The sequence below is a fragment of the Acanthopagrus latus genome, chromosome 23, assembly GCF_904848185.1.
Source record: "Acanthopagrus latus isolate v.2019 chromosome 23, fAcaLat1.1, whole genome shotgun sequence".
In the NCBI taxonomy this organism is placed as follows: Eukaryota; Metazoa; Chordata; class Actinopteri; order Spariformes; family Sparidae; genus Acanthopagrus; species Acanthopagrus latus.
The window spans coordinates 3,389,437-3,417,189 of NC_051061.1; the positions used below are offsets into that span (position 1 = coordinate 3,389,437).

At 41.0% G+C, this 27,753-nt stretch overlaps 2 protein-coding genes across 5 annotated transcripts; both read right to left on the minus strand.

The window, feature by feature from the left end:
* Nucleotides 1–669: 669 nt before the first annotated feature.
* On the minus strand, nucleotides 670–14,658 carry LOC119014626 (NACHT, LRR and PYD domains-containing protein 12-like). Of its 4 annotated transcripts, none has more exons than XM_037089971.1 (12): nucleotides 14,584–14,658; nucleotides 12,467–12,529; nucleotides 11,804–12,106; nucleotides 9,118–10,852; nucleotides 8,851–9,024; nucleotides 6,868–7,041; nucleotides 6,535–6,708; nucleotides 5,006–5,179; nucleotides 4,690–4,863; nucleotides 3,028–3,201; nucleotides 2,370–2,416; nucleotides 670–2,040 (listed from the first exon to the last, which is right to left on the minus strand). In XM_037089971.1, exons 1-12 carry the CDS (start codon nucleotides 14,633–14,635, stop codon nucleotides 1,493–1,495), a joined length of 3,792 nt encoding a protein of 1,263 aa, XP_036945866.1. In that variant the 5' UTR covers nucleotides 14,636–14,658; the 3' UTR covers nucleotides 670–1,492. The 4 variants fall into 4 exon arrangements, with proteins under 4 accessions (XP_036945866.1, XP_036945867.1, XP_036945869.1 ...); XM_037089972.1 differs by having other exon boundaries at nucleotides 12,470–12,529; nucleotides 14,584–14,647; XM_037089974.1 differs by lacking the exon at nucleotides 14,584–14,658 and adding an exon at nucleotides 13,739–13,791 and having other exon boundaries at nucleotides 671–2,040; nucleotides 12,470–12,529.
* A 2,465-nt stretch (nucleotides 14,659–17,123) lies between these two features.
* On the minus strand, nucleotides 17,124–25,747 carry nags (N-acetylglutamate synthase). The gene is made up of 8 exons (XM_037089395.1): nucleotides 25,120–25,747; nucleotides 24,110–24,390; nucleotides 23,569–23,782; nucleotides 23,199–23,379; nucleotides 22,966–23,005; nucleotides 22,619–22,750; nucleotides 22,266–22,448; nucleotides 17,124–19,205 (listed from the first exon to the last, which is right to left on the minus strand). Exons 1-8 carry the CDS (start codon nucleotides 25,492–25,494, stop codon nucleotides 19,022–19,024), a joined length of 1,590 nt encoding a protein of 529 aa, XP_036945290.1. The 5' UTR covers nucleotides 25,495–25,747; the 3' UTR covers nucleotides 17,124–19,021.
* Between the last annotated feature and the right edge of the window lie 2,006 nt (nucleotides 25,748–27,753).

Consider the following 27,753-nt stretch of genomic DNA (forward strand, 5'->3'; position numbering starts at 1 on the left):
CTCTCCTGGCTCCTGCTGCCTCACATACTGATGGATCTGGATCATCATACCCTGGGCTCTGCTGGATCATTGCTGTCCTCTGTTTTACAATCTCTTTATCTGTACTTCTGTAAAATTTGATGCTTTGTCATTCTGATGTTTTCTTTTTTACTGCTAATTATCTCACATGGCCCATCCTCTTCCAGGTCATGACGGTGGACAGGAGATTGTGTGGCTCAGTTAACACTTGTTGATGCCTCGGCCTGCTCAGTCGTCCTCCTGGATCTCCACACTTTACATATATGATATAAACTGTATCAGATATTATGTCAATGCAAATTGTAAATTGTGATTTTGTTGTTTTGTTCTATTTATGCAACATCTATTGCGTGTCTGTCGACCCTGGGCGAGGGATCCCTCCTCTGTGGCTCTTCCTGAGGGTTCTTCCATCTTTAACCCTGTTAAAAGTTAATTTTTTTCTTTTTTCTCTATACGGCAGGTATTTCCTCACTCGAAGGGGTCTAAGGATAGAGGGTTCAACGTCATTCACTCTACAGCTTGTAAAGCCCACTGAGGCAATGTGATTTTGATTTTGGCCAATATAGACAAGATTGATTTGGTTTGTTTTGGCTTCATGAGGCCATGTTACATATTCAATGTATAAAATTGGGTAGAAATGAATTCCTTTTTTAACGGCTAGGTTTTGTTGGTCAAAAAGATTGCAATTTTATTGTAAATACAATGCAAAGATTGCTGTAATACTGCAATGCAGTACTGTGATTATGTCATATAAATATTGCATTGCCACAATCGGAATCAGAATCAGTATTTCTTTATTGTCCGACAAACAGAGAAATTTCTTTGCCACAGCAGTAAAAGGATAGTAGTATTTTAAAAAACTGTAACAATAGTGAAAAATAAACAAAATAATTCAAAAGGTAAGAAATAGAATAAAAAGAATCTACACATGAACATACTTGGTGAACAAAAATTTGAAAAAAAAAAGTGTGTGAAAAAAGATCATTGTATCAGAAGAGATACAACTTCTGGCCATATTTGTACCATGCTTTTTTTTGTTTGTTTGTTTATTTGTAGAAAGAAATGTGCAACAAACATCTAGTCATTTTTATACAGAAATCTTTTCGTAATATAGCTCGCCTGACACTACAAACCCGAGTTTTTAATATATTTATGGTCATCATTTTTTTATGCAAAAGCCCTTTAATGTACTTACAATAAGTAACTATTAAGTAAAGCATTCTTCTGCTGGATTCAGTTTATCTTTCCATGTACGGCATGCATATAATCCATTGTTTTATCTCACTGAATCATCTTTCACTGTTTCTTGTCTGTAGTGGAGCTGCATTAACTTACTGCTAATGCAAAATGAACACTCCTAAAAGTCACCCTGAACTGGGTTTGGTATTTCTGAAACAATTCTTCTGGAGATTTAGAGTGGATAACACTCCTAACAGCATCAGAATTCTGCACTCTGTCTGACAGATTCTGTTCCCTAATCTTTCTGACACAGAGACAGTGAGGAACCAATCCATGACCTGCTCGGCCCAACAGAAGAAAACTCAAATGCAAACGCAGGGTAGAGGGGTTCAGTGAATCTGGAGTAGACAGTGTAGACGTGTGCCAGTGAGTCAGAGTAGACGCTGTAGAAGGACAGAGAGCCAGCAGGCCAGTCTAGATACACTGCTACCTTTTTACTATCTTTGTGAGGGCGACGTATCTCTGTCTCTATGTTATTGTGCATGACGTAGAACAGCAGACTCCAGGACTTGCCATTCACCCCAAATGTGCAATCAAAACCACGTCCTCTCCTGCTGATTCCCCTGGAAGTCACTGCTATGTCAACCAGTCCCTTAATCTCAATTTCCCAGTAACAGCGCCCAGTCAAAGCGTTTCTACACAGCAGCTGTTTTAAGCAATGAAATCTCTCTGGATGAAAAGGATAGAACTGTTCCTCCTCCACATAATCCACTCGTTTGTTGTCCTCAGACAGTTTAAGCTGTCTGTGTGCTGTGTTTGGGTCCAGTGTGAGTTCACATCGATCTGATGGAAAGAATAAAACATGATAAAGCTACAGAACACACTTGTTATAGTCTAACATTTACAATATACAGTGCACACATACACTTATACTGTAATGTTGTGTTATGAACAGGCACAAAGCAGTCACTTCTATATTCCATCACCCCAAATCAATACCTTGGTAATATATGTGACAATGTGCTAATATTTCATATGAATCCACTGACAAAATGTGTAATGTATTATCTTTAAAAGAATGTATTTAAGAGACTATAATTTGTCTTACTGTATGTTTGTGTGCAATATATACAATATTTTATACAGTCAGTGGTAGTCACTAAAATACGTACACTTCTGCAGGCCACGTTGTAACCTCTGCTCTCCACCATGGTCCACTCTGAAAGAATGGAACAAGGATCAAAAACAAATCTGCTGAGGCCCTGAAGTCCAGACACAATGACAACTAGGAAACAGCGTTCCATAAAACCCAACAGCATCACGGAGAACACAACTACATTTCCTAAAGCGCAACAGCAAAACAGTAAACACACCATTTAAAAAAACACATCAACATACAGTTGGGTTTTTGGATTTGATGTTGTGTTTTCTATAATGCTGTTTCATGGTTTTGTTGTTTTCTTAGATATAGTTTCTGAAATGTCATTGTGTTTTTGCGCTTGAGGGCAACCATAATACTGTCTGTGACTGTATGAATAGAACATCATCAGAAAAGAAATCTTTAAAATGAAAAAAAGAGTTAAAGAGTTCAAGTTAGTGCTACACAACTTGCTAATATCACTGTTCTCACCAAAGTCACAGTATACAAGCAATGATTTTACAGTTTGCCTGTTTTCTCCGTAAAGGTTTGTCTGATGGTTTTTTTAACGATTGTTCCCAATTTAAAATCACTTGTAATAACTGTTACATGTAACATCTGCATCAAGGTTTAAAATTTCTCAGCCCCTGTCAAGGACCATTTGTAATCTATCAGCCCTCAGTGAGCCATACTTTAGAGTTTCCAGTCTCCACTGTGGATCCTTCAGTCCAGCAGAGAGGAGAGTCACCCCTGTGTCTCCTGGATGATTGTAGCTCAGGTCCAGCTCTCTCAGATGGGAGGGGTTGGAGCTCAGAGCTGAGGCCAGAGAGCAACAGCCTTCCTCTGTGACCAGGCAGCCTGACAGCCTATTAACAGTGATGCACAGTTAGGTATCTGTTGTTTACAATATTTTTGAATGGTCTTTTTTTGCTTTGAGGTTGTAGAAAGTCATCTTTGTAAATAGATGGTATACTGTATGAATGGTTTGCAAAAACAACAACTGCAAAAACAAAAAAAAATGTGGACAAGGAGAATCAAATGTTGTGCAGTGATTCAAAAAGGCTAATAATCAAAAGGGCAGAATGACACAAAGGTGCCTATGAGCAGCAGTTAAATGAGAATATGACAAATCACCAGTCACTAGTAAAAGAAAATGTCCTTGCAGATTTAAACAGGAACAGATTGATGTATCAGTGTCAAGTGTACAATACTGCCAAGTGGCACAAGAATTGCAGAGAAGGTACTAACATAATAGCTTGACAACGGTGAATCTTAATAATAGCCATGTTTGTTGTTTCCATTCATTATGATAATATTGCTTGATAATTCTTGATAACACTGAGCACACAGCCCTTGTGCTGGAGAGCTGTTGTTCTGGCCCTAACAGAGTACCACAAGCACAGAATCCCTCAACCCAGTAAAAGAGCTGCAGGAGCAGCAACATTCTCCTGATGCAGCTAACATACAGCTAACTGTTTCACATTTTTCTTGTTACCGCTTTGACCTAAGTAGATGTTCTTGTAGTCATGCGGTGACTGGAGGTGGCCTTGATGTGTACCTGCATGTGATTGAGCATCAGATTCTATGTAGATCCAAACAGGAGCAGGTCCTACCTCAGTGTCATTAGCAGTGATGGCGGTAACGCGTTACTTAATAAGGCGTAATCTGACCACTTTTTTCAGTCACGAGTAATCTAACGCATTAATATTTCCAAACCAGTCATCAGATTAAAGTTACTTATTCATGTCACCATGCATTACTATTATTTTTGTCATTTTCCTTTGTAAGACTAGATAAAAATAATTAGAGCCTAATTCCATCATTGTGGTTCAATAATGATCTAGGGTCACTTAGGACTGGTAAACAAATTGGCCATAAAGTTGCTTGTGTCACTAGGCTCTACAATCACAGCACATGGATTCTCATACCACTGTTGTTTTTACAGACGGCACCCAACTGTCCCTCTGTTTTCCCCCATCCTCCTCCAACACCCTTGTTGCAATGCACAAATGCAAAACATTTTGGAATGCTTGGACAGCTGCACATCACCTCAAACTCAACCCTAGTAAACTGAACTGCTGCTACTTGGTACTTTGACTTGGAAACTTTGTCCAAACTGAATTGAACTGAACAAACTGAATTGGTTATAGGATTAGATGTCCAGCAAGCTGGCCGTGATGGTCAGGGTTTAACAGACTCTTGGCCATGTAGTGTACACTTGGTATCTGATTTATAGTTTGTTTCAATGTTAAATAATCATTATTATTGAAGAAAAGAAGGAAAACATCAGTGATTCCAAACCTATGAACAGCGATGTGTGGGACGGATGCTTTGTGTGTCCATGGCAATCTAACCTGAGAGTTTCCAGTCTACACTGAGGACTCTCAAGTCCAACAGAAAGAAGCTTCACTCCTGAATCCTGCAGGTCGTTGCTACTGAGGTCCAACTCTTTCAAACTGGAGGGCTGAGAGCTGAGAGCTGAGGCCAGAGATTCACAACTTCTCTCTGACAGCAGACAGTGACTCAACCTGGATAAGAATAAATGATGATGATATAAAAACAGGGTGGGTCTGCAAACACAACTATTGTTGTAAGATATTATTGTAAAACCTTTTTTAAAAAAAAAGATACCACCATCTCTAATGATACCGCACACATCACTCTGCTGACCTGAGACATTCCAGGGTACAGTGAGGACTCTGCAGTCCAGCAGAAAGGAACTTCACTCCTGAATCCTCCAGGCTGTTGTTGGTCAAGTCCAGCACTCGCAAGCTGGAGGTCTGGAGGGTGAAAACCGAGGCCAGAGCTTCACAGCTTTTTCCTGACAGGTCACAAGCTCTTACCCTGAGGAGGAAGGAGTTATAAACAAAAATCATAAAAATTAAAGTTGTGAAATTCAAATTATTGATAAACCAGCAAATACTATTTAAGATGGAAGAACATTGATGCGGCCCACATACAAGAGTCACATTTACGCAAAATAGATGTTAACCGATTATAAAATATTATAAGATTGTTGCGTAGCGAAAGCACTAAAACACAGGCTCCATTGTTTTACTTTATCAAAAATGCTCCTTCACAATAGAAAAAAACAGTAAAAAATAAACAGGCAGGGTATCCTATATATGTACCACTTTAAGAAACAAAGAAAACAAAAGAAACTTTTGTTTCTGTGTATGCACCCTCAGGATTTGATTTCTGCATGTGAATTATTATCACGTAGCCTCGTTACTTAATCATTGGGGAGATATGAATGAATTATTAGACTTGAACCACAACAGATCAAGGGTCAATCTCACAACATCAGACATGTACAAAGCTGTGGTCGAATCACTAAATCCGATATCTGGTGGCTCCATAATCACTGAAGCAGAGATTTCACTTACTAGCATCTCCAGACTCCAATATGGCACGACATGCATATATTATCTGGAAATAAACCTCTCCTTTATAAGCATTGCAGTGAGAGAGGTATTTGTGCTCTTCAGCAGATATGGTCAAACTCAGTCTATTTGGGGGCCTGAAGACTTCTTTGTTCTTGTATCTACCTTTACGCTCTGCACATAAATATTATGGAGTTCCACAGAGGAAAGGTGTTTAGGCACACCCAGTCATTATTTGGAACAATTATTCCCCCGGCAGAGGTCTAGTGTCTAGGATTTATGCCAGTCTGAGAGATGCATCTGTAGGAGAACTTCCAGTAGTTAGAAAATGGGAAGAGGATTTGGCCTCTGATACATAAACCCCTACTTCTCTTTCTGCCAGCCTGAACAAGTTGGAACATTATTACATAGGGTCCCGGAATGTGAAATCGTGCATGAATTTAGGGATGAAACAACCTCAGTAATATATGATATGATTGTCCATCAAATCCCTGTTGACCCAATTATTTTGTTAATGAAGATTCTAAATTAAACGTGTGTGATAAACAGAGGAAATCTGAACCAGTACTGTACCTGTAATGAATTAATGGTGTCAATAAAAAAAAAAAAAATCACAAAAAAACAGTAACAAAACTCTTTGGAATTGCTTCTTGTGAAATGATGGCACACTCTACACACTACTTGACTGTACACTGTTCTTTGCTTAGCTGTGACAGCTGCACATGCATCTTAGTGCTTTTGAGTCTATTTCCATCCTCCTTACATCCCTTTTTCAACATGGCAGCCAAGTGAGAAGTTTTCGTGAAACCTGCTGACCTGAGAGTTTCCAGTTTACAGTGTGGACTCTTCAGTCCAGCACTGAACACCTGCACTCCTGAATCCTGCAGTTTGTTCATACTAAGGTCCAGCTTTTTCAGACAAGATGACTGGGAGTTAAGGAAAAAGGCCACAGCATCGCACCTTCTCCATGTCAGCCCACAGCCAATCAATCTAAAGAATAGGAAGTGTTGGAGACAAATATCACATTTCAAAATGACATAATGTAGGTGTCTGTATTTGCATGAACAATATTTTCAGCTAACACTAGGGAGTGTCACAATTTAAATGACTTCAAACACATTTAAGTGTTCAGTCATTGTGTTGGCTGACCTGAGGGTCTCCAGTCTACAGTGTGGACTCTCCAATCCTACAGAGAGCAGCTCCACTTCTGAATCCGTCAGACAGTTGTTAGTAAGGTCCAGCCCTCTAAGACTGGAAGACTGGGAACTCAGGATTGAAGACAGATATTCACAACTCTGGGATTCCAGCTCACAGCTACTCAGCCTGAAGAACAATAAAAGATGAAGATGGGCAGTTTTATTTATTTTTACTTATAAGATGCTGACTTTCACGGCCTTCATACTTCTAGGCATACTTGATAGCTATCTGCTCCTAACCTTGTAAAGCAGATGGATTTGCAGTTCATAGGATTATGTGATCTCACAAATAAATTTTTTTGGGCAGGCTTTGTGCTGTCATCAAACACACAGTAATTCAGATCAAAAGATAAACCATGAGGAAGAATTAGCAGCTACTGGCATGGTTGAGATGCGATGACCAGTGAGAAATTATTGTGGCCTACAAAACAACAATGGCAACTTTTTAGGTTTATTAAGAAGCTGCTATAGCATCAGTTATATAAAAACTACAGAGGAAAATGATGGTAGCCCTGTCCTACTGTCCATTTGGTTGGCTATAGGCAGCTTGTGACAGTTGGTGACAGACAGATGGTTCATCCAATCACCTGCAGAGTATTTTTTGACCTGCCTTTTTCCAAATAGGTTCTCGTGTCTCCTACCCAGGCGGCTCTGTGTAACAAACCATCTGGCACATCAGGCTATCCAAGATCCAAGTGATTTCACTTTGATCACACTCCCTCGACTATATTTATTTTTAGACAGGAGTTCACTGTCAGTGAGCTAAATCAAATGAAAAAGACAAAAGGATGGGGAAGGTTCCAGAACTGTGACAGAACTGTCCCATAAAACAGCTTTGCTGAGGAACTCTCCCCAAACAACTAAAGTGGAAACCTTTGTGGGACCTGTTGATTTAAATGTAATCTAAATCTTGTATCTAAGATTATTTCAATCTAAAAGTAGTAGGAAGCTAGGGGATCACTAAGTCATTAGGATAGCTCATCTGGGAACCATGGGCAGCTGCACCAAACTTTGTGCTTACACTGGTTACCAAAATATTTTGCTGCTGGATCTAGTTGACACATGAATGTAAGGACATCAAAAATTCACTGTACGAAATCATCACAATATTAATTTAAAAAGAAAAGAAAAAGATGACCTGAACAATGTTCTTTGATAATAAATATCATGTGGACAGCATTTATTTAGTTTTTACTTTTGACTTAAGGTCCTTCTGCGTCCCTTCTACAGCATAATAAAAGTAGTAGGCTCTGACTTGGGCATGTGTTAATATTAGCCATTGGAATTTACAACTGCAAAACAAAAGAGCAACTAGTAGGAATCCCTCCCTCCCTGTGGATGTTCCAGGGCACGCAGGTGGCTGAAATACGGGAGTCACAAAAAGTGTCAGTGTAACAGATATATTATTTTTTCCGATCTGTATGTTCAGTGGTTGTCAGACGTGTTTTTCTTGTGGTTACCATGGAGCAGAGACACTGCTGAGACGTGCCATGACACAGCCGGTGAATGGCTGCGATCAGCTCTGGCGAAGGCATGAGCCATAGAGAAAGCAACCAACTAAACGGAACAATCTAATGACATGGCTAGAAAACAGAATACATTCATCCATTAACTTTTTGAGCAAAATATCCACATGACAGGTTGGTAGATATCATCACATTCCCGCAGCTTACAGCATTTTTTTTTTTTCACGATTTTCAATAAATTGTTGAGGCCTGATTAAATAATGATGTGTCATTTGAGGATGGTGAACGCCTTTTACATATTTCGCAGCAGATAATATATTTCATCAGATCAGATTATTTCAGATAATATATCTCACATCACTATCATTTCTAAAAATGAACTAAAACTAAGAGGTGTAACACTATATATTAAATACCTACATAACCTTAACAAACAGAAGTAAAATGTTACGTCAATAAAGCAAGCAGACCTGAGAGTCTCCAGTTTGCACTGTGGATCCGTCAACCCCCTTGTGAGCTCCTTGAAACCATGATTCACTATGGGGTTGTAACTCAGGTCCAGTTCTCTCAGATAAGAAGACTTGGAGCCAAGAACTGAGGCCAGAGCTTCACAGCTTCTCAGAGACAGATTACAGCCACTCAGCCTAAAGATGTCATAACCAACGAAAGAATGAGCAAGAACCTAAAAATAGAACATAATATTACATTTTTTAATATGTACTAAATTGCAAACCCACATAGCTAGACGGGAAGCCTGAACCACTGGCAGCAATCTCAGAAAACCCTTCTCTGAAGCAGTGAATTTCTTCAGGTCGAACACCTCAAAGTCATTCTCTGACGACAGTAAGATGAAGACCAGAGCTGACCACTGAGCAGGAGACAGTTTGTTTGAGGACAAACATCCTGAACTGAGGTACTGTTGGATCTCTTCAACTAGAGACTGATCCTTCAGCTCATTCAGACAGTGAAACAGGTTGATGCATCGCTCTGGACAGGGATTCTCCCTGATCTTCTTTTTGATATACTGAACTGTGTCTTGATTGCTCTGTAGGCTACTTCCTGGTTGTTTCAATAGGTCTTGGAGTAGTTCTTGGTTGTTTTGTAGTGAAAGACCACTGAGAAAGCGCAGGAACAAGTCCAAGTGTCCATTTGAACTCTGCATAGCCTTGTTGACTGCTGACTGGTAGAGTTGGTTTACTGCTGATTGCTCTGTGGTGAGCACAGACTGTTTGGAGGCTGATTGTTCCTCAGACAGGAGGTTGATACCTGAGTTGATGAATGACACTATGACATGAATAGTAGCCAGGAACACCTGAAAGCTAAAATGGACAAAGGAGAATTGCCTGTCCTGGTGCAGCCCTCGATCCTCTTTAAAGATCTCTGAGATGACTTCTGAGTACTTGGAAGCGGCTCCAATGTCAATGCCACACTCCACTAGATCTTCTTCGTAGAAGATCAGATTTCCTTTCTGTAGCTGCTCAAAAGCCAGTTTCCCCAGGGCCAGAATCATTGTGCTGGTCTCTGTGCTCCAGATTGGATCCGTCTCAGCTCTTCCATGATGTTTGACATTTGCCAGTTTGGTCTGAACTAGCAGGAAGTGTATGTACATCTCAGTCAGAGTCTTGGGAAGCTCTCCTCTGTCACCTGTTTTCAACACATCCTCCAGAACTGTCGCAGTCATCCAACAGAAGACAGGGATGTGGCACATGATGTGCAGGCTTCGTGATCTCTTGATATGGGAGATGATTCTGCTGGCCAGTTCCTTATTCCTGAATCTCTTCCTGATGTACTCTTCCTGCTTTGGATCAGAGAATCCTCTCAACTCTGTCACCATGTCAATGGACTCTCGAGGGATTCGACCAGCTGCCTCAGGAGTTGTGGTTATCCAGACGTGGGCACAAGGGAAGAGTTTCCCCATAATGAGGTTTGTCAGCAGCACGTCCACTGAAGCTGAGTCAGTGACATCAGTCAGGATCTCGTTGTTGTGGAAGTCCAAAGCAAGCTGACACTCATCCAGACCATCAAGGATAAACATAATCGGGAATTTGTCGAATCTGCATGTTCCTGCTCCTTTGGTGTCAGCAAAGAAGTGATGAAGCAGATCCAGCCAGCTGTATTTCTTCCCCTTCAGCAAATTCAACTCTCGGAAAGTGAATGGAAAGATGAACAGTATATTGCTGTTAACTTTGTCCTCAGCCCAATCCAGGGCAAACTTCTGTGTCGTGACTGTTTTCCCAATACCAGACACTCCTTTCAACATTAATGTTCTAAGTGATCCATCTTGACCAGGCGAGAGTTCAAGTAAGTTTCCTATATTGACAGTGCGCTCCAAATTTTCATCTGTGATATGGAGCTCAGTGTAGATCTCATTCATCAACATCTGCTTCCCAGATTTTGTGGACTGAACAAACAAGTGCTGAAACTTTTTCCTCAGGTCAAACTTGAGTTTGCGCTGGCAATCAGTGAGAGCCTCTGAAAGAATAAACAACAGATATACAAATAGTAATGCAATATTTCCAGATAAATGGACACAATCAACACAACACTGACAAACTATATATTCACATTTGCATCCCCAACATCTAGCCAAAGAAACAATGTATGAAATTTGCTGAGGCTTTGTGGAATAACCTGGATGTGTCACCTTGCTTAACTCATAGTCTTGTAATATAATTTAATCTGAGCCATGAACTGACATCCTTAAGGGCCCAGACATGAGATTAAAAGTCTAGCAAAGGCCGACTATTGTGCCACCTCACATCGTCTGTGTCTCGGCCAAAAACCTGCACTTATAAAAGTCTCTCAGACAACAGCTATCAGTCGAATAGTTTGTGGTCTGTACTTTCCATTAAAAAAGGGAAACTGGAAGTCTCATTTATGCGGATATACAAACTGTTGTTTTGGGTACATGCTTTAAAAAAAAGATAAACTACAGTTATTAAGTTAGTTAAGATGGCATATTAACTGAGGTGTCAGTGCACTTGCTTAGAGGTGGTAGTGATAGAATAGGTAGACATGAGCAGTGTTATTTCATGGATGGTGCAAGTTGTATATCTTAATTATGGTCACAGGTTGTTACAATGTGTAATTCATAACACTCTGATTTGTAACTCTCTTCTTCTGGTGACATTTGAGAAAAAAGGAGAGATGGTGTTTATTATGCCATAAAAAACAATTATACTTTCAAGATTAAATGCCTATAATTCAACTATTGTTAGGACTGTAACCATATTTAAAAAGCTGTTTACACTTACTTACATATTTACTTGGCTTACATTAGTAATGTAAGACTATTATTCATATTTTTTCAATTAAGACAATGAGGCAAAGACATTATTAAACTATTATGTGTTCTCAAATGTCCCCAGACAGCCTCCATACTCTTCTTACTTTACTGGATATTTCTAATTTCATCGTACTTACCTTTGGATGTTGAGTTGATATTTGACAAACGCTGCACCAAGTCATTCTTTTTGATTTCTTTCAAAACTTTGATGGTGACCTCCACTGCCTTTTTGTCATAGGTGTCAATGATCTCATCCACTGTGTCCAGCCTGTCTGCGCTGACTAAATGGCTCCTTGGAATTGCCGGAAAGCCTTCTAAGATGTCAGCCTGCTGCAGGAACCATTTGAACTTTTTAAACTCTCCTTCTGCCAAATCCTCTAAGGTTGCCAGCAGCTCTGCAGGTGTTGCCATGGTTTCCTGTCGCTGCGATACCAATAAACCTTGGTACCAGACGACGAGAAGGGTGCAATCATTAACATCAGTTTATACACAGATGCATGTTATGTACACTTAAAGCTATACTACAGTATGAGCACACGAACCAACTCTGGTATTAATGTTTTAAACATTACATAATAGAAACTAAACTTGTTACCATTTATTGATGATGTGTGTATTTACGAAACAGTTAGTCCAGCAGTTTTAATGTTGTACTCCCATACAAGTCTCTAAAGAGACTTTACAAAAGAATGATGAACATTGCATATTCCAAGTTATAGTATTTAGCTAGTTTTAATTAACATAGCCCACTTTTTGCTAAATTGAGGGAACACTTAAAATCGTTAGTATTGAATACTGACCACCTTTATCCTTGAATGGTGACTCTGAAGAGTTTGTAGGTTGCTTCCATGTAGTTGTAGTCACTATAGTAGTCACACATAAATGACAGTTTTAACAGTATAAAGATAAAAGTGTGTGTTTGTTGAACTGTAACCACCATATCTACACTATACAAGAAAAAATGAATGTGTTTAAGGAAATAAACAATATCAAATGGCTGCAATGTACATGGACCAGGCTGGACAAACTTAACCCCTGTTAACTCCCTTACAATATTAATCATTAATGCACTGTTTCAGAAAGTAATTTACATATGGGAACCAGAATCAAGACACCTTTCTCAACTTCGGGGGCTTCCACTTCCTCATGCATGACCATAAGCAAAATGTGTGACTATTAACTAACAGCCACACCCTTGACCTCAGTTAGAATACCACTGATTCAAATCACCAGTAGTAGTAGTAGTAACACCAAGCAAATGTTCTGAGCTTTAAGGATTCAGCTTGGCACATTAAATGGGAGGAAGGCTGTGTACAAGAAACAGAAAAGCATCTCTCCTGTGAATCCTGCAACATGAAAAATGGATTATAAATTGAAAACATTTGCCCTGCTTAAACCTTTTTGAATCATTTGGATGGAAAGATTAGCATTCTGGGCACCTACTAAGAATAATGTAAAGGGGTACATGAGGAGGGCAATAGATGAAGTCTTCCATCATGGAAATGCAGCATGTCACAGGTTATTCTCTTATCCATGTATGGTTCCAGAAACATGACTGGAAGTTAGTTATTCCAGGATCTTACTGAGCATCGTTGGGCTGTTGTCAAAACAGCTGGTCGCAGCAAAAATCACACAGAACCATAGAAAGCCACTAAGCACATATATATGAGGAAATGGTTTGTAAGCTTATGTTCATACATGCTGACCATGCAGGCAAATAAAAAAAAAATGTGTTTCCAATCTTGAGAGTTTGGTTGAGCTACGTGGTATCAGTCTTCTCATACCACTCTCAGCAAGAAAGCAAACAAGATGATTTCCCAAAAAGCTGCAAGAAAAAGCAACAGTGGTCCAATGTACACAATCCCATTCCGAATGCTGGCTATCGCTTGTGCTGTGACATTTTTCAAACTTTTTATGACTGTAATCAAATTGGATGTGAATGATAACCAAAACTGTCTACAGTATATTCTAAAGAAAGCTATGATTCTGCAGGGGATCTGACATCCAAGCCTATTGTAAACACTCCTTATGGGTTAGTCTGCAAAAGCAGTAAGTGGCAAAACAAGACCTACCTTTCCAGACAGAAGTCTGAGCTTGAAACACCTTCTCCAGGTCGAGGGCTTGGATCTGTGTTGTGTTATAACTCCTGACAGGCCAGGGCAAGTTACAGAGAAAAGAGGAGGAACCTGGAAGTTCCTCATGTATTGTTTGTTCCTCAAACAAGACTGCCTTAAGTTCCTCATGCAGGATGGGTATTTTTATTATTCTCAATCTACATGCTTCCGTGCAGTCAAATCATCCGTAGACACAACACTTTCACTGTTATGCTGGTCACAATCAGTGTTATGTCTCACTCAAAACCTCCAACCTCAGCTGTCGCTTCTGTCAAGGCATACTTGACTTATACTGCTGGATGCCCCACAACTTTCTGCATCTGAACCCAGACAAATCGGTGTTTCCCCCACAGACCTTTGACTCCAGATCCCACTTTTTACTTTGAATTCACTGACTGTGTCACTATTATTAGTGTTGTTTCAGTAATTGATCATGCTACCTCCTCTATGATGGCCCATTAACGTTTAAGGGAAGGAGACTTAATGCAATAATTAGCCTTTGTGCCTTTATTCACCACATCCACCCCACACCAGGGTCTGAAATTAACACCCACCAAGCGCCAATGGCAGGTAAATTTTCTGTCTGGCGAGTAAATTGCGGAGGTTATCCACCACACTGGCGGGTAAATGTTTGTACCACAATAATATGTAAAAGAGTGTACTGCATTTTGGGAGGAACACACACACACACACACACACACACACACACACACACACACACACGCACGCACGCACGCGCGCGCACGCACACACACACACACACACACACACACACACAAAACAGTGTGAAGACCAGCCCGCACCTGAATTTCCACTGGATACTGTCCGCTGCGTTACGGCTCCGCCATCCATCATCCGGTAACCCCCGGTTACGTTTTGAGTCCGCCACGGTGCAGCTGGAGTCGCAAGGCCCGCGATAATCACATGATCACTCGCGGCTGCAGTTATAGGTCTGTGTTATAAAAACAACAGCATTAAGAAGAGCTTGAGTTTGTCTCTTTTTTGAGACTTGCGTACTGGTGTCATCACTGTTTTATTTTGAAAAATAACCGGATGTTATATTGTTATTTCCGTATTTGACTTCCTGTCTGCTCGGTGCTAAATTCAGCTGATTTGCTGCGTCGTGCTCTGGCATCCGCCAAATATAGAAGTCCCAAGTGCCCCAGTTTAATGTATGTTTGTTTTAAAATGAAAATGAAATCCCACAATAGCGTTCTACTTTAGTATCATTTGTAATGAGAATGAAAATGTAATAGTCAATGACCACTTTTTACAATTATTTTCTTGAGAACATTCATTGATTTTCTGCTGTGTATAAAGTAATGCTACATACGGTAAATTAGAGAAGTAACAGCTATATTGAATAACGTAATTGTAAGTTAATTTTTAATTACATAACTTTTGTTTTTTGGCTTTTGCGGTTTGGATGAAAAGAAAGGACTCACTGTGGGCTCAACATATAGAAATGAAAAGCAGGCCAAAGAGTCCATGCACCACATTGCGGAGGTGGAGAGGAAATAATAAATAAATAACAAATAAAAATAATTACGCTTCAGTTGTGTTCTGGCCTCTTCTTTATGTTTGTAGTCAACATAATACTTTATCTCAATTAAATGTGTGGAAATTAATGTATATGTAACACAAAAGGGAAATTTATTATTATGGCCGGCATTTTTTAAAATAAGTAAGGGTTTTAATAAAAATGGTATTTGTCTGTTGTGTTTATGCCTGTGGTTTCATAATCAGATAATTAGATATTGAAATGGGGTAAAACAAACAAACAAACAAAAAACATTCTTTTAACATACCCTACTTGAAATTATAGCCAGCAAAACTGGAAATATACAGGATTCATGTTTAGTGCCACACAACGGAGCCATTTACTAACACCAGATTGGCTAAATTATGACAAATTATTATTATTATGATGATTATGATTATTCTCATTATTATTCAGTTTTAGTGCTTGAAGTGCTTAAAGGAAGTGCTGACATGTGAGGGTGCAGAGAAGGAACCATGAGGAATGAGAAGGAATAAAGAAGTCACACTGTTTGGGGCTTGTTCATAAAAACAGACTTTACTGCAAGTAAAGGATTGTTTCATTTATTATTTTTATTCAAAAGTTTTCTCCAAACAGTCATACAATGTTAGAGCATAAAAATCAAATAAACAGCCTTCTTCACTACTACTTCTCCCACGGGGGGGATACAAGCTACAAAACTGCACCAGCAGCCACCATCTGCCACCAGTGGCGGCTGTGGCTCAGGAGGTAGAGTAGGTCATCCAGTACATGGAAGGCTCTCTGGGTTGGTTCCTCCGGGTCATGGGCTGCACATCAAAATATCCTTGAGGAGGTAAAGTGAAAAACCTAAATTGCTCAAGATGAGCAGGTTGGCACCTTGCACGGCAGCCTCTGCCCACAGTGTGTGAATGGGTGAGTGTAACAAGTGTTGTAAAGTGTAAAGTCCATGTAGCATATGATTAGCAGATCATTTAAACTGCTCAATGAAAACTGGTCAGTAGGAACAAAGTCTCAAATGAAAGAAACACGTAACAAATCTTCGAAGCCAAACCATTCTGAAAAGTTAATACTGCTATTATTAAAAAAACTTGATAAGCTTATCACATCTCAGACCTGGGCCAGCAGTCATCAAGAATTTCTAAATCAAGACTTTCACACTCGACTAAAAACACTCCGAACCCAGAGCAGTATTTGAGACAGTTGATGACTAACGGAGCATCCTACACTGCCACAGTGATGTGATGTCAGTGTTTTATGAATCTGGCATCCATGAAGTGGAAATTACGATAAACCACTGGAGTCATTCTTGGTTGGAGTTCCCTGACAGATGCGGTTAGAAGTATTAAACAGGTAAAAATTTTAAATGCATAAAAACTTTGCACCGGTTCTTTAACGTGTGTAAACAAATAACTTAACAAGGTTATACTGCATATTCCAACATTAATCCACCATCAAATTTCCTTTTAAACTCTTTTTGTGTTTCCCACATGCAAGCAAAAATATAAGCCTGCTATTTAGGGGTGGTTAATCAGCCCAATTTCCTGATTGGATTCGATTCCGATTATTGAAGTCTAGATTCGATTACAAATCAATTTCCAATAATTAGCGATTATCGATTTGATTTTCGATTATTAACGATTATCGATCTTCTATTTAACATCAGTCAGCTGCTGAATTATTTTACTTCTCTTCTGAGTAACACCTCACAGCACCTTCAATATTGTACAGTGTAACTGTAATATCAAAATGATAATTTTTGAATTTGTTTTAAATGTAGTCTTTCACTGTTAAAAGAAAGTTGCCAAGCTCAGCAGCCAGACTCATGTTAGAAGCATTGTCGGTGACAAGAACCAGGTCGTGTTTCTCTATTCCTCACTCGTCTGCCATTGCTTTGAGAAACTCGCGCATATTTGCGCTTGTGACTGTCATCCATAGCTCTCGTCTGAAGTACGTGGGACATTAGCTTCCATTAACTGCTGACATAATGAGCTGTAACGGTCATGTATGAGACTGTAGCCCTGGATGTCCAGGCATCGCAGGTCAATGCTACCCTGTGAGCAGAGTTGAGGGACTCTTGCACTGAAAGCTTTGTCTCCTTGTAAAGATCTGGAATCGATTTAAGCGTGAAAAAGCTCCGGGATGGAATAACATATCTTGGCTCCAGACTGTGGACCATGTAGCGGAAGCCAGTAAGAGGAGGACTCTTCAATAATCGATTTTTTTCACCACCCCTACTGCTATTATTTGGAAACACAAAAAAAATACTTAGCAACAAATGATACCTGCTGAAATTATGTTGGTGATGTAGACAATGCCTCTGTGCATTCTAAGGTGCATAAAATTTCTTCAGAGAAGTTATTTTCTCTTAGAAACGTCACTGTAGATGAAAAAAAAATCTGAGTATTTAGGCTTCTGGTGAGGAAGTATAAAAAGGGGACAGTTGGGCCATTTGGAGGAGGTATGCACTCTACTGCCTTTCTGGTTAAGCAATACATTAATGTGGCATTAGTAATATCTTTCCATGTTTAACCTTGTGTGTTTAAAGTTATCTGCTTGTAAAATTAAAAACACATAAAAAGTGGTGCTACTTTTTGCATTTTAAATTTTAAAAATGGAGAAAGTAAGGTCAATGGGGAAAACTAAAATTAATTTCATAATTTGGGTCAGTGTAGAAAGCTCCATAAATAACCCTCAAGTCAACTCTAAAAGGAGTGTTTGAACTTTCAGTGTGACACAAAGGAGGGATTCTGAGATATTTGGTGCAGTAAGCATAACGATGAGGCATGAAGAGTGTTTGTTCTTTAGGGGTTCAATAGTGCTGTATACTTGTGTAGTGTACTGTTGCCCATAAGTGCTCCTTTTGGCATATAAGTAGTGCATAGGAATCAGATCGTGGAGAGTTGTTTTGCAAAAGAAGCTCTGGATCCTTAACTTAAATGCCCAGTTTCACAGTTGTGCCAGCCAAAACAATAGGAACATAATAAAACCTCTTCTTCCTGTTATTCATCACTATTTATGCTGAATTCACCAGACACCATCAATGGGCATTAAAGGTTAAAATCATTAAGAAATGTCCCACAATTCAACTCAATAGCCTCTGCCTGACTGAGAAATGCCCATAGCAACACAACACCCCAAGTTTGTAACATAAGCTTCCTGTTAATGGGAATTGGGAGCTCCCAAACTAATTCCAGGCAGAGCTGATCGCATCACTATGACATGTCTTCTCCAACTCTGAGCCCCCCTACAGAGCCACAGTAAACATCATAAAAACATTATTCTAAGACTGAGTAGTACTCCTCCTTCTGCGGAGGGTTGTTTTAGTAACACTTGTAGTAGGCACTCAGGTGTAATGTCTTTTAAACTAAGAGATAAACTTAAGGTTTAGAGGCAACCCAGCACCTGGCTGTGCACTAAGTTTTCCTCATCCTGAATTTCAATGCGAGACCAAAGTTTTGAGATTTCTGCAGTCACACCCGTTTCAGCTCACACAGCCTCACTGCACATTGCTCCTGTGTCTAGGTAATCCTAGCTTTACAAAAACAGGATTGATTCTCATTGCAGCTTTGGTTTTCAAGATTCCAGGTAACCCAGGGAAAAACTAAATCCAGTCCAGTCTGTGCAAAATTGAGAAACAATGTCTGAAGCTTCAAGGCTGGACAAAAAGAAACATCACAGCCTTGCAGCTGAAAGAACTCCAGAGTCAAAGAGCAACACGACTAGCCGGATCCTGTGGCAGGCGTGGGGGGCTGTATGGGGGCTGTGAGAGAGGAGGTATGGAAGGATTCAGGGAGGTTCTTGGCATGCTCCACCAGCTCGTAGGAATCTCTGATGTCTGTCAGGCCAAACCAGAAGACCGTCCAAACCCCGTTAACGAAGCTGCCATCACAATGTTTAAAGTACCTGGATGGACAGACAGACAGGCAGGCAGACAGACCAGATGTATTAGAATGTTTGACGTTGGTTAAATATTATGGCAAAAATCGTTTCAGTTGTTCTTTAATTTGCTTTTGGTCAAAACTCACTTATGGCTTTCTCCACTTGCACAATGTAGTGTGCCAGCTCTACAGTATACGTCTATAGTTATCTCACAACATTTGAATGAGTCTCCCACCCGTTTATTCCTCTCCTCCCTTCTTTGCTGGGAAATACTATACAGACAGGAAAGGCCAGTTTCACAATGACAGCGTTGATTGAGCTGAAGCGAACTGGTGGCTTAGTGAGACTGTACTGTTTATCAGTAGCCCCATTCACACACGAGAAGACGCATAAACACCGGAGCGGCGGTTCGCCAATACTCTGCCGATGGTGATTCACACGGAGCAAAACATCTCCGCCTTGAAGACGAACCGGTAGGTAGGACAGGCGGGAGGACGGGCGCTTCTCCACATATATCTGCGGTATTTTTTTCCTCATATGTTGCCAAAGATAATTACAACGTTAATTTTGTTTGGACATGTAACGTTGCTTTGTGGGACATTTCTCTGTATTAAGTTGAGTGAGGGACCTGTGCAGTTAACTGACCATCCGATCGACACACCCTCGATACGCGTAGCCGGCTTATCCATTCACACTGGCTCGGTACTCCAGTAATACGGCCCTGATACTCCCTCCAGCGGAGGATCAGCGTTAGAGCGAAATTTCACCCCTCGCCACCTCCAAGAGATTCACACTGAGAAGGAGGCGGGGAACTGGCATGCAAACACCAGTGTGAATGGGGCTAGTAATGATGGCACATTTCCAGATCTGAAGTGGAAGGATTCTACAGAGCATGTTAAGGAGAGCCCATGAGGTTACATAAAGGTTTGGGCAGACAGGATTCCTCGACTTAAATTGGCATTTGAACATTCTGTTCCAAACAGGTTTCTCTTAACTTCATTGTGACTTCACTTGCAGTTTAATCAGTGGTAGATTGAAAACTGCTTGTTCAAGCAGCTCTCAGCTTCAATTACTCTATTTGCCAAGAATTAATGACATGATTAACTTTCTTAGACGACCAAAAACGCAAAAAAATCTGGGCCAGACCACTTTTAAATGAAAATTCTAGTGTTTTAAAACCTGGGCCTTACATTTACATTTTTGGTGTCTAAATGATTCATTTTGGCATCGGTCCAGAAGATCGCCTCAGCTAGCAGCAAAGTAATCTTCTAGGGCAACTCTGGCCATTAATTCCACTAATTGTACTTGCTTTTTGCCACTGACAACATTATAGAAACAGTTCCTACAGAGACAGATCTGTTTGTTATATCATGAGATCATTTTTGTTACCAGAAATCTCACTCAAGGAGGAGTCTTGCTCTGTAATCCCATCAATGGTCCTGCCAGGTGAGTTGTTACAGTTGTTGCCTCTGCTAGATTGTCAATATCGGTTAAAGAGTCAGACATTGCTTTTGAAAATAATTCTTACTGGCAGTTCATCTAAGCAAACTCTTCTTTCCTACTTTCCCTGTCTTTCTGCTACAACTCACCACGTGCGACTTGTGTTTGCAGTTACAAAAAAGGACCATATCAATTGACATCTTTCAAAGAATTGTTTCCATAATGTTGTCAGACACTTTGTAGGTCAATGCACATCTTAACAGCCTAAAAATCCACCTTTTCAACTACATGTCCATAACCCGTGTTCAGGGTGTGTACAGGCATCACACTTTTCAGTTTAATGCTTTTTAAGACATTTCAAATATATATATTTTTCAAGTATATTATTCTTTTTTTTCTTATTCAAACAGTGCATGTTAGTATGATAGCAAGTAGTACACACACAGCCACGACAGATGAGAGCTGGCTTGTGTGTCGGGGACACAGCCGGACCAGGAGGATTGGTGACCCTTCGGCATAAAAGCAGGAGTGCAGAAAGTTGTTTTGGTTATATTTGCTGAAATTGTGATTATGATCTGACAGTAGAATAAGATCCAGGTCAGCTGTGTAAAAATCCACTGTCTGTGGCTCCACCCAGTGGCTGTAATTTGATTTGCAAGAATCCACCACTCCAGTTTTAACGCAACCAATCAGAGCCAAGAGGAGTGTCTGGGCAAGCGTATGCACGAGGAGTGTCAATTATGCTCACACATACACTGCTGTCAGCCCCCTCCCCCACGCAGCACCTGCTCTCACCTGGTCAGATAGGTTCAAGCTCAAAGTGCTGACAATGGCGGGGAGACAACAGAGCAGAAGAACGCCTGTCCCACAGTTCGCACAACCACTGCCCATGTGAAGCAGTGTAAAAAGAACGAACTGGACCGAGCCAGAGAGAAAACTAGGACAAATATCGGAGCATCATTTCAGAGATGGAGGGAGCTGCGGGATTTGTAAGAACTCAAGAGCGATGCAGAGCTTGATATATGTTTCATTCTATGTTTTAACCACAAGGCTAAGGTGGCAGTGGTTACAGTAATACTCGCAATAGCACATATCGCCTTTTGATGTTGCAATCGAGCTACGTAGCTTGTTGGTAAATCTAGCTTGTTAGCTTGTATGCTAACCCCGGTGTTTCCCTTTGTGTTTATGGCTACTAGTTAGAAAAGGTGTATTTCAAGTGACTAGGCAGTTATGACATTAGTTTGTGTTCAGGATGCTCTGAAGTGGTTGAACTGGTTTAGAGAAATAACATTACTCATGCTTCAGAAAGGCAGCATGGGGTAATGATTAGCTGGTAACTCCGTCTACCACGATGTGAGGACTATTGTTTGTTACTCGGGATATCTACAGTGATCTGCATGAGGTGCTCATCATTGTGATTTAGTTGTGTTGATCAGAAATAGAAAAATCTGGGCTTATGTTGATATTGTGAATGTGCAGGCTCCTCTGTGGGGGAGGGGCTTTGAAGGCAGGGCTGCAGCTCAGAAGAGAGGAAGAAGGAGGAACCTGGGAGCTGTATCATTCAAATATACTGACCTGATCAAGTCCACTTTTTCCTCATAACTCCAAAGTATCAGCCAAATTGACAGAACATAAAGGTCTCACCAGGGGTTAATCTTGTTGGTGGCTCTGGACCTCCAGAACAGTTTGCCTAGGTCCTGTCTGATACACTCCCACAGGATCTGGCTGGTTCCCTGACCCTGCTTACTGCTGCTCACCACAAACTTGTCGAGGTAGGGAGTGCCTCTGTTCACCGGCTCCATGGTGATGATGGCTGCTGCACTGTAGCTGGAGAGACAGAGATACAAAACCCTCAGCCTTAGATCCATATATCTGACATATTCACACCCACAGGCCTTGGACTGATGACAGGATGCAGATCATATCACCAACGCTGATTTGGATATACCGGTATATGTGGATGTGTTTTTCTTTTTTTTTTGAATTTGTGAACACACCCTTCAGAGAGGTAGACGGAGTGCAGCCTTCCTTTCAGAGAGTCAATGTAGTCTCGCCTCAGGGTTTTGTCAAATGACTTGTTGATGAGAGCCAGCAGACGCTCTACATCAATTCCATCCAGAGAGCTGTATCTGCACACACATACAGACACATACACACCAAACAATAATTCACTCGAAAGGCAATACGTGAACAGCTGTCTATTTTTTATTTTTTTTTCTTTTTTTAACTCAGGAAGGAAGAAGACGCTCCAGTCGTTTCAGTCAGGTAGTGATTTGGATTATGACTTGAATGTAGGGCTATGGGTCGGATTACACGTGTCTGTCTGTGCCTGTAAAGTACTTACCGGTGAATGGGGTCTCCGTTTTTGAAGAGTGTCCCAGAGCCTGACAGAAAGAACGAGCGGTTATTGGAAATCAAATTAAGATACATATCTCACGTTAATCAACGTTGGATGGGCAAAATCACCTCCCCAAACACACGCACACACACACACACACACTACCACACGTGGACCAGTGCCTTCTTGGGTTACACCTCAAAATAGCGAGCTCTCCATGTGCAGGAGCGTGCACTCACCTCTGTGGCTGAACAGCTCGGTGAGCAGCGTGTCTGCGGAGGTGATCACTGCAGAGGACTCGGTCGACAGCTGGTTGAGCAGGCGGGCTATGGTGGTCACTCTGCGGCGCTCTACAGCACTCAGCCACTCTGCCACGGACAGACCGGGCAAGTCGCTAGGCAGTGACACTGTACCAAGCACCTGTAACACATATATAGAGTGTTGAGGAGAAGTTATACAGCATGTGGGCATCTATTCTGCAGATTTAGACTTCTGTGCACTTAGACTGGACTGCTTCTTTCCTTAAATAACACTTTTTAAGTCTGACTTAAAAACCTCACAATGCAAACAATACAGTATTTAAGTGCTGGTCTAGCCAGTCTCTCTTGCCTTGCGATCTTGGCTGCGGAGGCCTCCTGAGTTGTTCAGGAACATGACTTTGTGGGGCTGCAGGGTTCGGGAAATCGCTGCCGTCACCTCTGTTGGGTCCAGCAGTACCGAACAACCTTGCCCGTCCCTGCCCACCGGACAAACTAAAGGGATGGTTCCGCAGTTCAGGCTCCACTGGAGGAGGCTGGCGTCCATAGTGACGGAGGATGGAGCACTGCAGGCAGAGAAAATAAAAATAATAAAGCTGAAATAAGTGTTCATATCACCATTATTTATTTTAAATTGAGTGTGGGGCAATCCATGCCCTATACTCATGATGAGGCTGATGGTAAGTCTTTCATATAAATTGGTGAGCAGTGATGATGGTTTTAAACATTGATGATTAGATTGGACTGGATGGTGATGGCTTGATGTAACTGCAGATTTTAGGGTTATGTATTTGATGTGAGCTTGTGCGGTAGATTTTGACAGATGTATTTCTGTCGTGTGGGGAGAGATTAAGAATAAGCAACCCGGTGCCTCGGTGTGTCTCAACTCTCACCTGCTTCCATGCGGGGCCTCATGCAGCAGGAGGAAGGACTCCGCGGAGAACAGCGGTAGGACAGTGGCCGAGTGCTGCTGCAGAGCCTCGGTCAGCTGCTGGCACCGCTCCACCAACCCTCTGGTGCATGGCGACCCGGCGACCGGCTCCTTGGGCCACATCTCTTCACACTCAGACTGGCCTATCACCACCACAGGCTTCATATCCATCCGCTGCAGGAAGGAGAGCCCAAAGGCCAGGCTCTGAACCATCTCCCTGCTGTTGAACACTGAGCTGTCCACCTGGAAGACACAGAGACAGAGAAGCACATAGAGGACTGTAATTGACACGGTCTCAAACTAACTAGTTTTGCTTTATCCGATTCAATAAGGATACAGTTAGCGGCTTTGTTTTACTCACTTGTAGTCACACTTTTGTGGCTTTTTCTAATAAGGTTCTTATTTTTTTGGTGGTGGCAGCTCAGGCTGATGGATTGGTGTGTCCTGACTGCCTTTTAGCAGACATTCAAGTTACCACTGCGTGTTTAGGCTGTCATTTTCATAATTTTGCTTTTAAAATATTTATTCTTTTATTTTTTTTTTAGATAAAATCCAGTTCACTTTTTTTGCAGTTATCCTGCCCAACAAATGTCTGATCATGATGATCTTTAGCTTTTTGTCAGTAAAATTAAAAGCGGCGCAAATGATTATCATACTCATTGTGAATCATGTAACAAGTGCAATAAAATATTAGCAATATGTTGATTTTTTACCATATCTTGTAGCCCTTGAACAGCACACACACACACACACACACACACACACACACACACACACACACACACACACACACGTGTATAAATTATATATGCATAAATTTGTATATTATGTATGAATCTGTATATTCGAAGTTGACGTAGAAATGAGATGGTGCTAATATGTCATTATTTCTGACATAGAAACCCTCCACCCTGTTGCTGAGTGGTGTCTGGCTCTTTGTCCTGTCCATATGACACATATAGCATGCCTTACCTCCAGTATAGCAAAAGCTGGGGACTGGGCCGAAGTCGCTCTCTGGAACTGGGTCAGCCAATACCGAGCCTCCCGGGGGTCTCCACCGACTTCGTTGAGAAAAGCTTTCACGTCTCGATAAATCAGATTCCGGTTAGCGAGCACATGTCGGTCTTTAGCAGAGAACAAGCCGGAATGCTCCTGCTGGGCCGAAGCCGCGGTCTTTCCTCCGGCGCCGGCCAATTCAGAGCTCATCATGCGGGGCTGCGGACCGAACATCCTCCGTTGGCGTTGACCGGATCCCCGGGTCAGAGCCGGCGGAGACGGACTCGACAGATACTTTCCTGCCATCACTACGGCACGACAACCGGAGGAACTGCTGTTTACTTTGGCCATGTTGCGCTCTGACAGAGTTTTGAGTCCCTCGGGTTGTCTGCGGAGCTTGAGGAGCACTCGGCCGGGGGCCGGCAGCTCTCAGCAGCCGTTAAGAGTTTCATTGAACCCGCCGCCGCTGCTACTGCTGTGTCGGCACTTCTCACGTTTCATCAGCCGGGCTCATGGGGCGGGTGTTACCGTCAGACTGAAACTTGCCTTTTTTTTTGTGTGTGTGTAGGTAAATATTTCTCCAAACCAGTCAGTGGCTGACTGGCTACTAGCAATATTAAATCAGGCTACTAGCAATATTATTTTAAGGAAAGAATTATTACAGTGACCTATCAACTTGTGACAATCAGTGGTTTAGTGTTGTTGGGAAGGCAATTCGTATTTCTATACAAGGTTTCATATTCACTAGTCATTAAATATGCTATTTTACAAGCCTGCTGTAAAAACAGGTGACAGGCTTATATCTTTTTTCTGCTGCTTTTTTTTAACATATATTTTTATATATAAAAAAATATAGATACATGGTATATATACAGTATTTGCCAATATACACACAATATCTGTATATGTAGTTATCAAACACTTGTTAGAAAGATATGTGACAGTAGCAGGATGACAGGCGCCTCCTGCTTTGGCTTGAATGACCGTGCTTTAGGTTATAGCCCGCATCACCAATCAGAACATGACTGATCAATAATTTTATCAATATTAAGTACATGTACATGGTCCATAGTATACTTGCTATACTTATACTCAAGCATACCTAATAAAATGAACTTCAAATATACTACTTTTTACTAAGGGAAATTTCGAACATTTTGAAAATTGGGCTGTTTAAAGATGCAATTTCTACATAGTTTGAGAAAGAAAGGAAGGCCTATCATTGGGTCCTCATCGTCATATTTTAATCACAAATAAAGCTAATTTTCCCTCACTAGGCCTGTTGACTGATCTTTACGTTGAAGATATTATAGCCTATAATAAGACCTGCGCTGTGTGCATAGGCTGTTAAAGCAGGTAGAACATTCCCTATTATAATTTCTTGGCTTCATTGTCTACCTGCATCAGGCCTACAGGAGGCTTTGAAGGGTATTAAGAGACAAACGCCGTCAATAAACCCCCAAACGTAATAAAAATCTGCAGCATTTAATGTAATAAACCCACAAATACATTTTCCACAAACGTAAGAAAAAACGTTGATTTGTTACAGGTGACAGAAGAAGCAACACAGCCGTCTCCTTTATCAGACAGCAGTGGTGTGGCAGAGTCACAGCAGCAGGTGAACTTGAATAAGGACATGGTGGTAAATTTAATCTTAAGTGTTGTAGTTGTGATATTAAAAGTAGGCCTAGTGAATTTTACTGATCTTCGAGGTTTGAGTCGTGCTGTGTCACTGCTCATAGCATCAACATCTGATTGATGAGGTGACAGAGGAACATCATAGCTCATATAGAGAAGCTTCAGGGCTACAGGTGAATTTGACATGGTGCTATTCTAAATGTTTTACTGCATGTGTTTGGCTGCTTATGTACAGTAGGTAACGCATCGCACAAAGTTAATGTCGGGCTGGCATCATGTGTTACTTCATTAGGGTGCTGCAGCAGTCTTGCCTGGTTGTAGGCCTAGTTCAGGGCGAGGCCAGGTGGAGTTACAGGTGAGACCTCAGCATAGGCTATAACACTGTAATGTAATTCAAATGTCAATTTGTTTTTACACAAAATATAAAATGTGTAATTATTTACTTTATAAATGTGATGTTGCCTGCCTGCATATTTTCACAGTCATAGAGAGTGGTTCATTATATAATGTGGTCTATTTCTAAGGAAACTGTTCCAGCTGTAAACAGTCAAAAATCAAACCTACACCCTTGTCACTGCTGCTGAACGTGCTCTGATTGTGTAATCTCAGAGTTGTCACTTTTCATTTAGCTCATGTGTAGGCATGCACTGATTTAAAAATGGTACAAGGAAATGAAAGCCAAACAGTTTAATAAACTTTTTTTTTTTACAAACTTTGAACTCAGTGATTGGCAATACACTCATATGTGAAAGACAGACCCTACGCAAGGGTATGTCTGACGTAGTACAGAGTGTGGACTTGAGAAAGTTCTAGTTTGACATTGTCACCGAAACCTTAACTTAAATAAGGTAAACGTTTTAGTGCTGGTCTGGTATATTAGCTTGCTCGCAGAACACCCTCTCACTTAAATGCAGTGGTCCTCAATATAGCCAGTTTATTGTGATTTTGAATGTTGTTAATCCCTTCTCTGTG

Bases quoted from the DNA above. Each gene is read 5' to 3' on its own strand.
- LOC119014626 (XM_037089971.1), bottom strand. From the start codon at position 14,635: ATGATGGATGGCGGAGCCGTAACGCAGCGGACAGTATCCAGTGGAAAT. The intron at 12,530-14,583 runs GTGCGGGCTGGT...TGACTACTATAG, and splicing joins AGTATCCAGTGGAAATTCAG to TGACTACAACTACATGGAAG. The intron at 9,025-9,117 runs GTGGGTTTGCAA...TGACATCTTTAG, and splicing joins CAGGCTTCCCGTCTAGCTAT to GCTGAGTGGCTGTAATCTGT.
- nags (XM_037089395.1), bottom strand. From the start codon at position 25,494: ATGGCCAAAGTAAACAGCAGTTCCTCCGGTTGTCGTGCCGTAGTGATG. The intron at 24,391-25,119 runs GTAAGGCATGCT...TGTGTCTTCCAG, and splicing joins CAGCTTTTGCTATACTGGAG to GTGGACAGCTCAGTGTTCAA. The intron at 23,380-23,568 runs GCAAGAGAGACT...TATGTGTTACAG, and splicing joins TCCGCAGCCAAGATCGCAAG to GTGCTTGGTACAGTGTCACT.